This window comes from Polypterus senegalus, chromosome 18 (assembly GCF_016835505.1).
Source record: "Polypterus senegalus isolate Bchr_013 chromosome 18, ASM1683550v1, whole genome shotgun sequence".
NCBI classification, from domain to species: Eukaryota; Metazoa; Chordata; class Cladistia; order Polypteriformes; family Polypteridae; genus Polypterus; species Polypterus senegalus.
Window position 1 is genome coordinate 33,347,058 of NC_053171.1, and position 16,730 is coordinate 33,363,787.

The following is a 16,730-nucleotide window of genomic DNA, read 5'->3' on the forward strand; positions in this document are numbered from 1 at the left end:
TAATATAAATCATCCACTGATGACCTTGCTCCATGTAGAGCATTCTTCTCTTATATGTACTTGGTGTACAAACAGAAAAGCTATCTACATCCGGAGAATGGTACTTAAAGGTCACTTCCTTAAGAGACAGAAGGAAATCCAGTGAAGTTCTTGCTCAGCATCTTGCATAGTTATCTGGTACCAGTTCACATATTTCAAACCAAGTGAAGAAAATTTAAAAGGTATGGTCTCAGAAAGTGTGTAGCAGGTAAGAAACCATTCTTTCAAAAAGGCATCGAGTAGAAGAGTCCATGCAAAGCATGGAGCAAAAATTAATGGCAGTGTCTTATGGAGCTTTGAATTAAAATCTTTTGATTTAAAAATATACCAGTATGTAAGAAGAGTTGCAGAGATGCCTTTTTTGCATACATGTTCTAAAAACAGAAGATATTCTTGTTACTTTTTATCATTATTTACTTTACATTTTTTCTTCTCATCTTATATAGAGATATTATAAAACACTAACTTTAAAACTAACTTTCTAGCATAGCCTAAGAATTTTGCACAGTACTATAACGAGTAAGAGAAATCAAATTTTTAATAAATTAATGATTACAACAAAAATAATTAAAATGTTACTCTTTAAAGAGAGCAACATTTGGAACAATTTAATAGCAGATTTAAGTTTTGGATGGTTCATATGCCAAGAGTTTACAAAGTCTACAGTTGTGAAAAAGAGGGGGAAAAAAAAAGGTCTGATCCCTGTTAGAAGAGGCTCATAAGCAATCACCCTCATCTACTAAGTAATGCAAAGGTGTTGCAGTTAACAATGAAACAGATTTATAGATTCAAAGAATATGTTGACCAAAACAGCCAGTTTTAAATCTTCTGATTCAAAGCTCCGAATTAAAATACTTCAAAACAGGACCTTCAACATCTTAGCTTAGCTTTGAAATATAAACTATGGATCAAAACAGATCACTAAAGAAGCCATTTAGGAGATTTTTGCATGACGTTTCATCATAATAATCTTTAAGATCTAATTAAAATTTGAATGGAACAAGTAATGTGTATTAATAGTACAACAACAAAAAAAGAAAATCAGATCCCAAGAATGAGTTTCCCTAAGGAAAGACACACGCAATTTCCTTAGTGTAAAAAAAAAAAAACAAACAACACACACAGGTAATAATCAGGCAATACAAAAATAGACACTAGCACTTAAACTTGACTACTTTTATCAAAACAAAAAACAAGAAATGAAATGCATTGAACTGCACAACAAAAATCACTTTACTCAAACCACAGTTGATGTGCAAACTGTCACATTTCACAGATGGAAACAATGTGGCCCATGTCTAACACAGCAGCATGGGTAGAGATGCAGGTGGCAAAGAGAAGGCAAGCAAAACCAATCACAAACAGAGTGCAGCATCACAACTGTGCTGTCTGAGCAAGGCTGAGCTTACCGGATTTGAGGTTTGGTGAGACAGAGAGGAAGGTGATGGGAAAACTCAGGGGCCCAGTGGGCAGTGCTGCAGACACTGTTACAATGTTGGCAGAGCTGGAAGTACCTGTGCTTGCTGAGCTGCTGACTGCAAGAGAGGTACTGCTGCTTGGTGCCAAGGGTAAATCAACACTATTGCTGTCCAATGTTTCAGTAGCGAATCTTGAGGAAGGGGTTATATGCTGTGACCCCCCCACATCTGTCGTTTGTGGGCTTCGCGCAGACAGAACTGAAGTGACCACCACCAGTGGGGCTGGTGACATGGAGAACTTCTGTACCTCGTTGATGGACTTAGCGGAGCTTACGTTAGGCAGATTCTGAGGCAGGGAGTCAATCTTGTTGACCACATACTGGGTGAAAACATTCCCAACTACGTGCTTCGATACTGTAGAAGGGGAAGAGAGTGGCGGCAGATTAAATTTAAGAGAAAAACAAAAACTAATGAAAAATAAAAAACTTTCTGGTGTGCTGATGTTTGTGGGCTTTAACTTTTATCAAAAATACGATTCTAGATTACAGAATACCCTGAAAGGTAGATGCTAAACCCCATGTAGACAGAAATAGTGATGATTTGAAATGCTGGAGTCATGACTGAGTTGTCTATTGTGTTAAAATGATTCCAAGCCTAGCAAAAGCAGAGCAGGACAAGGCTACTGTTCCTCAGATTAACCGCATGGGTGAATGGAGAGGGCTTCCATGTAAAAAGCAGTTCACACAAATAAGCAAACATACAGAAATTCCAAAAACTATTTAAGTTATTCTTGTTCTGCATAATTAATTTTCGCTCACGTCCACTTCAAATTAAGATTCAGTTCCATAACAGAAATCATGTTCCAGTAAAGCTTCTCTTTTACAATAAACATCTACTTTTATTTTTCAGAGATCTACCAAAACTCCACGAAGCGAAAGGTTTGACTAATGACATACTGTGTCATTCAAAATTTTCAAAATTTAACAATGCTACAGTACTACAATAGTAATGTCACGGCAATGTAACGAATAGTGCAACGTTTACCTGCAGAATAAACAATTTCAAAAAACTAAAGCCAATTTTGAAAGTTAAGATAATATTGAAATAGAAGTATACAGGAGTATACAGTACATCAGATTTAGATTGTTTTATCCAAACACTAAGTGATCACTTATTTTTGGCTATTTAATATATATTCCATATGTAAACAATGAATAAACTTTTTATTTTAGCAACTGCCCACCTAAGACACATCAAGACTTATTTTAAACACCTGATAAACCCACTACTACTGTTGTCCCTTTTTACACAAAAGTGTGTTGTAGACCATGACATAAAACACATTTTCAGTGCCACACAGTACTGTAGTGGGTATTACCACCAACAGTGACAAGAAATTTACAAGGAGTTGGATCAAGGTTTTGCTGAATTGTATGGCATGGTAACAGTTTGTCTCTCATCATCAACAAAGCAGAAAGGTTAGTGTTGACTTTAGATGGAGGCTGTCATGCTTATATTGATCTGAATGAGATTATTGTACAAAGAGTGAGCACTGTAGTTTAAAGTTCTTACACTCAGCAACAGTTATGAAGTGGGGGGGGGAGAGGGGGGAGAAAAACAAAACAAAAAAGGTCAAAAGAGCCTTCAGAGATGCACAGAGGGAAGCTGCATTGTGTCTGGAAGGACAACTGCAGTATAACAGACTGTAATGTCTTGGAGTGGGAGGTTCAAATGGCACAGTTCAAACATGAGGCCACGTGCCCATCCATTAATGATATTTATAAAGAGATGTAAGGAAAAAGGAATTTCATTATGTCAGAATCAACTCCCTCACCTCTTCTGCCATCCCGTAACCACTAGTTTAGCTTTCAAAGCCATACCAACCAGACTTGAAAACAGATTTTACTACTGGTCTACTGAGCTAATATGTCAAATATTGCCATCTGTGTGATCTGTGACCAGGTGTGCCAGTGGTTTCTTTCGTTTGTGAATAGTTGCTGGAGATAATATGAATAATTAAAACATACTTTAAAAAGTCTCCTCAAACTACAAACGATGCAAATTGTGCATAAAAAAATGAAATCCCAAACTGACGACAATAGATAGTTAGGGTAGGTATTGCATTTTGACTGGTGAATTTACTAACATCTCCTTTGGCATATTCTCAGCACACTATATTAACAATGTGATGGTTAAATAGAAATAAAAGGATATTTAAAATTCAGATTTTGAATATACTATTTCATATATATATATATATATATATATATATATATATATATATATATATATATAGTGGTGTGAAAAACTATTTGCCCCTTCCTGATTTCTTATTCTTTTGCATGTTTGTCACACAAAATGTTTCTGATCATCAAACACATTTAACCATTAGTCAAATATAACACAAGTAAACACAAAATGCAGTTTTTAAATGATGGTTTTTATTATTTAGGGAGAAAAAAATCCAAACCTACATGGCCCTGTGTGAAAAAGTAATTGCCCCTTGTTGAAAAATCACCTAACTGTGGTGTATCACACCTGAGTTCAATTTCCGTAGCCACCCCAGGCCTGATTACTGCCACACCTGTTTCAATCAAGAAATCACTTAAATAGGAGCTGCCTGACACAGAGAAGTAGACCAAAAGCACCTCAAAAGCTAGACATCATGCCAAGATCCAAAGAAATTCAGGAACAAATGAGAACAGAAGTAATTGAGATCTATCAGTCTGGTAAAGGTTATAAAGCCATTTCTAAAGCTTTGGGACTCCAGCGAACCACAGTGAGAGCCGTTATCCACAAATGGCAAAAACATGGAACAGTGGTGAACCTTCCCAGGAGTGGCCGGCCGACCAAAATTACCCCAAGAGCGCAGAGACGACTCATCCGAGAGGTCACAAAAGACCCCAGGACAACGTCTAAAGAACTGCAGGCCTCACTTGCTTCAATTAAGGTCAGTGTTCACGACTCCACCATAAGAAAGAGACTGGGCAAAAACGGCCTGCATGGCAGATTTCCAAGACGCAAAACCACTGTTAAGCAAAAAGAACATTAGGGCTCGTCTCAATTTTGCTAATAAACATCTCAATGATTGCCAAGACTTTTGGGAAAATACCTTGTGGACTGATGAGACAAAAGTTGAACTTTTTGGAAGGCAAATGTCCCGTTACATCTGGCGTAAAAGGAACACAGCATTTCAGAAAAAGAACATCATACCAACAGTAAAATATGGTGGTGGTAGTGTGATGGTCTGGGGTTTTTGCTGGTTCAGGACCTGGAAGGCTTGCTGTGAGAGATGGAACCATGAATTCTACTGTCTACCAAAAAATCCTGAAGGAGAATGTCCGGCCATCTGTTCGTCAACTCAAGCTGAAGCGATCTTGGGTGCTGCAACAGGACAATAACCCAAAACACACCAACAAATCCACCTCTGAATGGCTGAAGATAAACAAAATGAAGACTTTGGAGTGGCCTAGTCAAAGTCCAGACCTGAATCCAATTGAGATGCTATGGCACGACCTTCAAAAGGCGGTTCATGCTAGAAAACCCTCAAATAAATCTGAATTACAACAATTCTGCAAAGATGAGTGGGCCAAAATTCCTCCAGAGCGCTGTAAAAGACTCATTGCAAGTTATCGCAAACGCTTGATTGCAGTTATTGCTGCTAAGGGTGGCCCAACCAGTTATTAGGTTCAGGGGGCAATTACTTTTTCACACAGGGCCATGTAGGTTTGGATTTTTTCTCCTAAATAATAAAAACCATCATTTAAAAACTGCATTTTGTGTTTACTTGTGTTATATTTGACTAATGGTTAAATGTGTTTGATGATCAGAAACATTTTGTGTGACAAACATGCAAAAGAATAAGAAATCAGGAAGGGGGCAAATAGTTTTTCACACCACTGTATATCTATCATTTCATAACAAAAAAAAAAACACAACACACACACAACACCCTTTTTGGTTTCATTGATAACAGAATATATTACACATTGCATCAATGTTAGTTTGGTCCTTGGGGGAAGCTATGGGTAGAGTTATGTGCTTATCATACTGCCATGTCTGAGTGAATATGCACTAATATGTAACATTTCACATACATTTCAGACATTACTAAGATTAACACAAACCAAAAAACCTGTTTTAAAAGATTAAAAAACAGCTACTTCTTATGTAACATTTTTTGCAGAATACCATCACCCTCTAGAAAATATGCACAAAAAGAACAATTGACTTGAAAATAACTAAAATGTATGGATTTTCTTTGTAAAGATATCCGACTAAATGAGTGTTTCTGACAAAGGGTTTTACTGAATTTGCGTAGCAATTGGCCGACATTTACAGGCATGTGTTCCGCTTGAAATGCAGAATTAATACTTCATTGGGCAAGACTTAGTTTTGGTTCTGCAGGCAGGACTAAAGTGTTCAAGCTGGTAAGATTAAACCTGTACAATGCAAGCAGAAGTGGGTTCAAGGGGGAAAAAAACATACAGCTCTATAGAGACTATTGAAAAAATGGTCCAATACACCATTATCCTTATCAAGGTGTTTAAAATAATCAATAATTATCACATAGTATTAGACCCAGCTGTGTCCACACACTTAAGTCTTGTTACAAAATGTCTTAACAACTTACACCTTCTCTGCAACAAAAGAAGTTAAATGAAGCTTTAATTAAGCCAGCTTTTGTTAATTACTTACAAACCCTTTACCTTAATAAAAGTAATGCAAGAGTTATTTGGAAAAATTGTAATATATATTCCTACCATAATGTTTAGAAAGAAAGACAATTAACAAAGTTAGACAGATGCACCATTACAACCCTTAAAGGTATAGATCTTTCCTTTAGAGAAATTTTAGAAAAAGCCAAGGTATCCATGAGTACACTTTCCTACACATTCAACTGGAACTTCAAAATGGGAAAGGCCTACACTTTTAACAGTTATAATGGCCTTTTTGTCATCCTTTAATTGCTTTTTTTCTCACACCATTATGATAGCAGCATACACTGCAATAGTACCCAAATAATGTTTCAGAGGGTGTAGCAACAAAGATTGTTTCAGTGCTTCTTTTATACAAACCGAGGGTGTTAAGTAATCAACTTAATTAACTTCCAGGAAAGCGTCAAGTTTTTAACTCATTACTTGCTCTCTGAAACATGACTTTTTGTAGAACTCTTAAAAAAAATGTTTATTTTTTTTTATTTTTTGGGGATGTAAACTTTTTATTTATTTATTTATTTTAAAATATCTGGCAGTTAACCTGAAATGTTACATAGGTAAGCACTAACTCTTTGGGCTTTGACTATGTGTACATTTACATGACTTAAACACTGCTCCCATGTTTAAATAGTATCGCTCTGACATAAAGCACATGTGCAAAAGAACACCTTCGATGGATAGTAATACACTTGCACAGTACTAATAGCAGAAGTTAATGGTATGTGATGATAATACTGACAGCATGAAAGGAAAAGATTTCATTTTTTTTGCCCTGAAAGCTTTTTTAAATGTTTGGTTGTCTCTGAATCTAAAATTAGTTCTGATCCTTCCAAACCACACAGGTAGAACTTTCTTCAAACAGATGGATGCTAGAGTTTCAAGACTAATTTTCCCTGCACTGAGGCAACCCACCTACAAATGCAATTAAAAGTGCAATCATTAATTACTTTTTGTTCAAGTTTGCACATTTTAAACACAGGTGTTAATCAGTTATGCTGCAACAGTTATGTTGTTAATCTCAATTCCTATTTGCTTTTTTTTTTACAGTTTACAAAATGGAGAGAAACAAGAAACTAACCTAACCTGTGCATATTTGAAAAGAATTATAAAAGTATTGCTTTATCGCACCAAGTATATGATTCATTTGAAATGTTTGTTTTGTTTTCTCTTATGTAGGGAAAAAAGTATGGACATTGTGGACTCCAAAAGATACTAGTTCAAAACAGCTCTAACTAAAAACATGCCTCTTTGGAGATAAAACAAAAAATGCAAATTTTGCAGTCAAGTTCACAAACCCATTACCCTTGAGGATTTTTGTAAATAATGACAAAAACGTTTTTCACTGTTATTTAACAAAGTCACAGTTAGTATGATTTTAACATTTCCTTACTTTGTGTATACTATATTATATTTCAACAATCCTAATTAAAATGGGTGTATTCTTTTTTTTGATTATTTCATGTTATAGTATTTGTTAATTTTGCCCATGATTAAACCATAACACATATTCTATAATATTAGCTTTCAAAATTAGACAAGATTTACCTTTGGTTGACTGAGGCTGTTTGTTAGTGCTGTCACCACTGCTTGCTTTGACTGAAGGAACCGTGGTATTGACTGCCAAAGTACTGGATGATACAAGTTGCTGATGCTTTGATAAACCTTCTTTGGGATTGACACCTTCCTTTGAATTTTCCTTTTCAGTTCCCTTCATCTTGGACATAGACAAAGTCAGATGTGACAAATCTGAAGAGGATGGACGCAGTCTACCTGTGATGTAGGCAGCCAGTCGATTTGCTGGATGCAATGCACCCATCTGACCCAGCAGCAGCTTTGCCTGAGGATAAGATTTGCCATTGACCTTACAAAACAGGTTGGGAAAATAAGTTAGTAATCACATTTATCAACAAAAGAGCAGTAAAGAATAAGTTTTTAATATTATACTACTTTATCCTCAAATGTAGATGAAGATTACTCTGTGCATATGGCTAAGAATATTATGTATTATAATAGTTTATGCCGGCTTTTATTTCATTTACTGAACCCCACTTAATCCAGGAAGGCACAGTCAGTTTTAGCAGCATCCGACTCTGAACAGCAACCTACCTTAGACAGACCAACAGCTTTTGTTAAGGCTCCCTCACACTTAATTGTGCTGCACCAATTCAGACTTAAGAAATTAACTAACAAATATATTATCAAACTGAAAGGAACTGTATAAAACTTAAAAGAGAAAAAAGGCATACTTAACCACACTGAAAATGTATACTACTTGAATTCTCAATCTGAATCTCAGAGGTGCTAAATAATAAAATAAAATTATTCCATGCTGTAGGTAGTCTATAGTAGGAGATACGGCCAGCGAAAGGAATAGGCTGTTCCATTATCTTTTCTCTCTATTATAATAAAAAAAAAATCCTGTGATGAGATGAGACTTTTATGCCTGGAACAAGAAGTGACATTTTCAGAGAGATACTTTCAAGTCCCACAAGACGAGACTTTGTGCCAAGAGATTTAAACACGCCTGGGGCCAGAAATAAAAGACAAAGAGTAGAAGACAAAGTAGAACGTCGTAAAGAGGTTCAAAAATGTTGCCGTGATAAACATGCAGAGCAGGTTAGAGATAATGAAAGTACTAAAATTGGAAAGTCTCAAAAAAATGATAGTAAAGATTGCATTAGTGCAAACAAAGAAAAATTATTACTCGTTAAAATAACAGAACGGCAAAAAGAGTTCGAATTTACGGACATAGATGATATGATATATTGCTCGGCTTTACAGTTTAATCATCTAATTCGTGTTACCATCAGGAAAAAGTAATATTTCTTCCCAATGAAGAGGCGTATCCACGAGAAATAAAAGATTTGTTATTTGGTAATATTGAAATCCACAAACACTACAGGCAAAATATCTGAACCTACAATAATCTGTTTGCGTTTGCATCATTCAATGCTCAAAAACATAGATTTACACAATTCAGGGCCATACGCTAGGAGAATCTGTGGTCCCGCAACAAATTAAACCTATTACAAGTTTAATTTCAAAGAAACCACAATTCGGCCAGGTTTACAATTATGATCACGGATAACTGATGCAAAAAAGAATCAAGAGTTAAATGATCGGACATATTAGAAATTCTAGAGCCAGTAACAGATACAAATCCATACGTCCAAAAGTATCGCACTTTACATGAAATTAATCTGAAAAACATGGACAAAGATATTTTCTTGGGTTTCTATACGAGATAATTTCAAGTCATGTGAGACGAGACATTGTGCTGAAAGATTTAACCACGCCCAGGCCGGAAATAAAAGACAAAAAGAGTACAAGACAAAGTAGAACATTGTAAAGAGGTTCAAAAATGTTGGCACGATACACATGCAAAGCAGGTTAGAGATAATGAAAGTACTAAATTTCAAAAGTCTCAAAAAAATGATAGTAAAGATTGCATTAGCGCAAACAAATGGAAAATATTATAATAATAATTCTTTGCATTTATATAGCACTTTTCTCACTACTCAAAGTGCTCAGCAATTGCAGGTTAAGGGCCTTCGGAATAACGAAAACCGATTGAATATATGGATATAGGTGATATGAAATAAGCATGTAAATATTGTTCGAATGTAAACTTTAAGTCGGAGACTTGTAGATTGTCTAATTCGTGTTGCCATCAGGGCAAAGTAATGTTTCTTCCCAATGAAGAGGTGTATCCGTGAGAATTAAAAGATTTGTTGTTTGGTGAAAGTGAAATCCACATAAGCGAGCGGCAGAGACGTGAAGTGGCTGGCATGCGAAGCGAGCAGGGGGTGAAGCCCTCTAGTCTTCCTTATATAAATCTGTTTCATTCATTATTGTCTAGGCAACAGTGACCAAACTACTTGACATAGCATAAATTTGTTAAGCAATAAATACCACACTACAAAAATTTAGATTAAACTTTAAAAGATATGCAGCTCCTATGGAAACACAGGACCATTAGACTAACAACTAGTATTGCACAGCCTCCAGAAGATTAAACTGACATGGTTTATAACTGCTACTACTATAAGTTTCAAGATAAACTTACCTCAATATCAGCTTGATGAACACTATCAGCATCTTTTGTTTTGGCTGTAAGAATGCCTGCTGGGGACACTCCTGTGTATAATGGTAGTGCTTTCCTCACAGGAAGTTCTTTCTCTGCAAGTTGTTCAGTTGGAGGCTCTTTAACAACCGTTTCCTGCTCTTCTTGTTGAGAAGCCTTGTTCAATTCATTTTTCATTAGCCCTTGGTCCTCTTCACACTCCTCTGTAGGTTCTGCCTCTATGTCATCCCCTTCTGAACGGGTAATCCGAATTTTGTATACAATTATCAGTCCAGAGCCATCACGTTTCTTTGTCTGAGACACCCTTTCAATATTGTAACCACCAACACTGAAAGATTCAATTTCATCTGAACTATTCATTTTCTGGGACAGAGTATTCAGGATTTTACTACGTCCACTATCCCAGTTACAGTTAGAGATGACCTCTACCTGCTTTCTTGGTTCTTTAGAGACACTCTGCATTGAAGTATTTAATTTTGTCTTCTTCGCATTATTCAAAGCATTTCTTTTATTTTTCACCTTTTGGAAAGATTGCGTTTTATCACCTAGCATACAAAAAAGACAAAGAAAAACATAGAAAAATTGTGTGCAAAATAAACAAAGATCTATCATTATACTCAATTATGACAACGATCATCGAGTTTTGGCTAACCATTACAGAAAAACAAATACAGGGTGAGCCAAAATGAAGTACTATATTTCTCAAGGTCAATGCGTGAGGTAGACACAGATGATTGGGTTAGGGTGGGGGTCCTTTGATAGGTGATCCCTTTTGTTTTCAGCTGGCAGCATGCCTTGGTCTGGTGCACACTGTGCTTTCGCAGATGAAGCATTCTTCAAAAACAACGAATCCATCATCACTACACAACACGCCCTTTGAATGCACTTCGACATTCCTACAAGCAGTGACGTCCTAAATCAGGAAAACAATTCTTCAGTGGGTGGCTAAATTTAGACAGATGGGTACAACATTGAACAGATCATCTCCAGGCCTTCCTCGGACTGGACGAATGCCTGAAAACATCCAAGCTGTAAGGGCATCAATTTTGTAGTCTCCTAGACCAGTGTTTCCCAAACTCAGTCCTGGGGACCCCCCTTGGCTGCAGGTTTTTGTTCCAACCAGATTCCTAATCAGTGACAACACCTGATAACACTGATCTCATTTAATCAGCTGGTATAGCAGCATGAGCTTTACATTTATAAGACATTTATAAATATTTCTGCTTTTGCTACAGATTTAAATGCTTAACTCTGTTTTGTTGATTTCATTATACTTTGCCCTTTCCCTGTACAGTTTTCCCCCTTTGTTGTATCTTAATAATAACAAAAACAAGCAGAGCAGACACCCAGGCAAACAACACTGATTAATCAAAGGCTGCAACTACTTTAGCGTTAGACCCACTAATTAGTAAATAATGGATTAATTAAACAATTAGAACATCTAGAAAAGTAGAATGAAAATCAAGATGAAAATACTGTTAAAAAGAAAAAAAATACATTATTCCTATATAACTGCTTGATAATTTTAATATTTTTATTTTTAGCAAACTTAGTTATCTAATTTCTATATTGTTCCCAAAACACAGAACTTGGTAAATAACACATCACTTAATTAGCCCAGGAGTTCAATTAAAAACAGAAGCTGGCTGGAACAAAAACCTGCAGCCACAGGGGGTCCCCAGGACCGAGTTTGGGAAACACTGTCCTAGACGTTCAGACGTCTTTGAGGAGGATTTTGCATGATGACCTTAATTTCCATTCATACAAAATGATGGTAGTGCAGGAACTCACTGAGAGAGACTTGGGAGATCCGTACATGAGTTATGCATGAAGATTCTGCAAACTGTTCATCGATATGCCATCATCATGTGCAACAACGAGGCACATTTCCAATTAAATAGTTGCATAAATAAGCAAAACTTTTGCTATTGGACTGAAACCAGACCTTGTGAACTTCATCAGAGACTCCTGCACAGTGAGTGTGTTACAGTTTGGTGCCCAGTTGCAGAATTTGGCATTGTAGGCCCTTACTTTTTTTGAGGAAGGAAAAGCCACGGTCACCGTCACTTCAGAACGTTATTACATTGCAATGCTAGAGAATTTTTTACGGCCCCAAATGGAAGAAATGGATGTGGTGGATGCCTGGTTTCAACAGGATGGAGCAACAGCTCATATGGCGTGTAGATCCATGCATCTCCATGGGAGATGTTTCTGGGGAAACTGATCACCCTGCACGGCGATTTTGGGTGGCCTTCATGTTCGCCTGATCTCGCCCTGTGCAATTTCTTCTTGTGGGGCTCTCAAGTCGAAGGTATACACACAGCAACCTCAATGCCTTGAAGGCCTTCAAGGACGATATTCGCCACAAAAATCACCGCTATTCCCCTTGAAATGGCCAAACGAGTCATGAGAGCATTCAGAAATCGCCTCGAAGACTGTATCGCTAATGATGGCCACCTTAAAGACATAATTTTAAAAACACAGTGAAAAAAAAATCTATTTTGAATACCCTTTTTTGTGTCGTACAGTAATTTATTGTAGTGTTTTTGCAGAATAAACGTTTGAAATGTGGTACTTCTTTTTGGCTCAGAAAAGAAGGATGGGACTGAATTATTGACTCATGCTCATACATTTCCCGTACTAAATAGAAAATCTGCTGCACAGAGTCATGAAGCCTTTCAGTGCTATGAAGGGTGAACATCTTTTCCACTAGCATCAAAGACCAGAATAAGGATGAAAGATTGCTGGCTGATAACATCAAATAAAAGAGATGGATGTTTCTTTACTAATCCATACAGTAAACATAGCACAAATTAAAATATTTATAGTTTATTCTTGGCATGGTCTCACACTGCATTATTACTGCTTAATTTATTTGAGATCTCCCTCAAAGCAAAGTGTTTTTTTTTATAGATCCATGCTTTGTACGTTCACTGAATATTTGTCACTAAGTAGCTGAACTATATTAGCTCTCAATTAGACTCATTATTTTGAATAAAAATTGAGTATTTTACAAAACGTAATCACAGCAAAGTGAGAAAGTGTTTACAAACAGTGCATGGTAAAAAATAAAAAAGATCTGAGAACAGGCATCTGCCATTTGAATGATGATATAGCTCTCGCTATTTTGTCAGTATAAACATTACCAGGCAGACACATGTCCATATACAGAGCAGAAACAAACCATACAGATAAGGCTTGTGGCTCCAGGACACTTTTGCATGAGAAAAACATATTTATTTAATCCCTGGTTGCTAGCAAAAAACCAACCAGGTCCCAGATATGTAGCAGAAAAGCAGTATTAATTTGTGTTGAAATGTGTCTACAGTCTATTACCAACTGCTACTACTTAATGAGCTGCGATTACATTTAGGTAGTACAACTATTCAAAAAAAGGCAGCCCTTTATAACATGATTTATGTCTTTACTGCAGGTACCATTATTATTATAAAACACTAGATCTACAGGGAACAGTAGCAAAATGCAGCATTTACTAAAAACCATCAATACTTTTCATAAATGCATGACAAATGTATTCTACCTAATAATAATAGCAATTAAAGTTTCTCTATACAAATTAGATGTTAAGATGCCTAGGAAGAAAATATGCATATTAATGAAAGCTTCAGTCCCTTGATCTAAACATTGCATATATTGAGCAAAAAACTATTTCTAAAATTACTAAATGCATTTCAATGCAAGAGGAATATTTAGTTCAAACTATTTACTTCTTTGGCATTTCCTGTTAGGGCCTGTAACTTCAGTGAGCTTTCTAATAACATCTTTTCTTTAAGTCAAAATCACCATTAAGAAATTCTTACCTTGAACATCTTGTGTAATAATGTTCTGCAGAATGTCTCCCTGCTGAAAAATGAAAAAGGGAAAAACTGCTAAATGGATTAATATTAAAATAAAAACATTTAAACAAACAAAAAAGGGTATAATATTTGTTACTCACTAACTAAAACTGAAATTCAACACTGTAAATTGATACAAATTATAAATGTGCATATATACACACTAGAACATGAAAACACCCATTTATTAAAACAGACATGCAATGGTAAGTCCATTTCCAGGTGTGTGAAATATTAAAAAATTATGAAAAAGGCACAAATCGTTGCAATCTGAGCCGCTAAGAAGTTGTATAGCAGTCACAATCACAGAGGAACTACTGGACACCGATGAACGTGATTAATCAAGTGACATTTTGCGGCTGATCACAATTATAAATTTTACAACCATATACACGTGTGCATGCACTTTCATGCTTATATCATGCAGCCCTCCTCACCCCCACAAAATATTGGATATGCAAATTAATCTTACCATACTGCTACATGGTTTTGGAGAAGTTTTGCTGTATCCTCGGACTCTGGCACAGGTCATAAGGCTCTCAAAGTATAAATACACTGGATCTTTGTCTTCATCTTTCATCTAAATGCAAGACAGTTTTATTAATAAATAAAACTAAAATTCAAATTAAAAAGCCCCCGAAAAAACAGGAGAACCCCAATGAAAAACAATGAACTTGTACTTCCCATTTAAAAAAAAAAAAGTCAAATGAAAAAAAAGTTTAAGTTAGTTTAACAGGAATTCTGGAATCTTAACATTTGGACATTTAGATAGAAGTTTATTTCACTTGCAATTGTGATTGTGAAATGATTTAAATTAAACTAAAATTAGACCTATCAATTTATTTTCAGAGGATGTTTAAACAGTCATAAGTAGTAGTAAAGTAACTGAGAACCAGGTAAGTCAAGACAAGAACCAGTTGTAGGCAGCAAAAGTATGAAAGAGTTCATGGATGCTTACTAAACTGGTACAATCATGACTGGTAAATAAAGATAAAAAAAAGGAGTTACATACTGGTGGACTCTGAGTATAACCTCTTCCACTGGCATACTTCACCCTCTTGATTTTGGGTGACAGAGGAGGAGATGTAGGTGGTAATACAGGTGAAGATTCTGGAACAAACACTGGTTCTGGATCAATCTCTTCTTCCTGCCGGTTCCAAAGGCTGAGAACTCGGGGCACTGGTTCAGGCTCTGGTTCAGGTTCCGAGATTGCTGAAGGAAAATAAATGTCTTATTCAACAAATAAAATCAATTTTTTCATACAAGGAATTTTAAACATACATGTAGGAGAAAAGAGGTCACTGTAATAAAGGAAGGTATAAGGCCAACCATTTGAAGAGAACCAACTGAGGAGTTTCTGGCATTATTGCGTCTAAATTACATACCCAGAAATAAACAGATAAACAACCATTACTTGGTGTATGTAATAAAGGAGCTGCAAATGGCTGAACAGTAGCAAGTACAACAGTCCAATTTTTTTTTTTTTTTTTTAAAGTATTTGCATGATTAAAAACTTTTGTTTAAACTAATATCAAATAAAATTTAGAGGTCATATCTGTTTGAAAACATTTAAACTTTTGCACCAAAATAATCTCTCAAAACAAGTATTGTATTTACACATTCACAAGGGTTAGAAGCGGAAGTGTGACCAGAGTGTGAAAATTTGTGAACAATACTTTGGTTCCCCTAACACACAAACAAATATATGGTACCACATGATTAAGTAAGTGAACCTCTTTTAAACAAGTCAAGTTTTAACACTGTTTTGATTTATTATACTGGAAATAAATTCACAATTCTTAATACTGTAACAGTGGAGACAACTTGCATCAGTCCAGGTTATTCATTTTATGAGCTAATATAAGTTGTGGTGCCTATGGAAACTGCAAACCTGCAACAGTGCAGTGTTTTGTAACATCAGTTCAGTGAAGGAAGAGAGCCGAATGACTGGTACATCTGCAGCTCCAATCGACAGACTACCAGATAAATGCAGTTGTTAAACATTTCTGCTCCCCCACATCACACTTATTTTTTAAAGCCAAAAATAACTAAGATATTTAATATTTCTTAGTGCCCATGCATATTATAACGCTAAAATTTTAATATTATGATCTTTTAGGCGATTGGGGTGGTGAGGGGGTTGTAAAGCATGGCGTGGTCTATTACACCATGTCATATATTCAATTGATGAGTGGTCCCTCATGAAAGTTTGTACAGCCAGTGACTTTCGTTCAAAGGATGTGAAACATCAAGTGGTTTGGTCTACAAAATGTTGGATGTGGAAGAGCCCAGGCTCAGAAAACTAGCACAAGGACAATGTGCAGAAGAAAGGTTTGTCTGGATATGGTAATTGAACCTCTGACACTAAGTACTTACAAATCAAGCATAGCATCGAGTCCTTCCGCAACAGCGTTGCTCCTAACAGAGTTGAAACTGTGACTCAAGGTCTTAATATTCCATGTTACTACCATTCTGTAAATTTTCTAGGACTTCCTCAACCATGTTTTCTTTTTTGAAGACTTTTCCTTAAGACAAAGTTCAATTCTTACTGCACATCAACTAAACAATCCACATGCAACCTCACTGAAGCTTCTGCATAACAACATGTAAAGAT

At 36.0% G+C, this 16,730-nt stretch overlaps 1 protein-coding gene across 2 annotated transcripts in view; it reads right to left on the minus strand.

Moving 5' to 3' along the window:
- mgaa (MAX dimerization protein MGA a) overlaps positions 1–16,730 on the minus strand; it is an 81,998-nt gene that overhangs the window by 25,884 nt on the left and 39,384 nt on the right. For both annotated transcript variants that reach the window (XM_039740954.1, XM_039740953.1), the window contains 5 exons: positions 15,129–15,328; positions 14,589–14,696; positions 14,081–14,123; positions 10,242–10,804; positions 7,721–8,036 (listed from right to left, as the gene is read on the minus strand). In XM_039740954.1, coding sequence (XP_039596888.1) covers positions 7,721–8,036; positions 10,242–10,804; positions 14,081–14,123; positions 14,589–14,696; positions 15,129–15,328 — 1,230 coding nt within the window. The remainder of the gene's footprint in view (positions 1–7,720; positions 8,037–10,241; positions 10,805–14,080; positions 14,124–14,588; positions 14,697–15,128; positions 15,329–16,730) is intronic.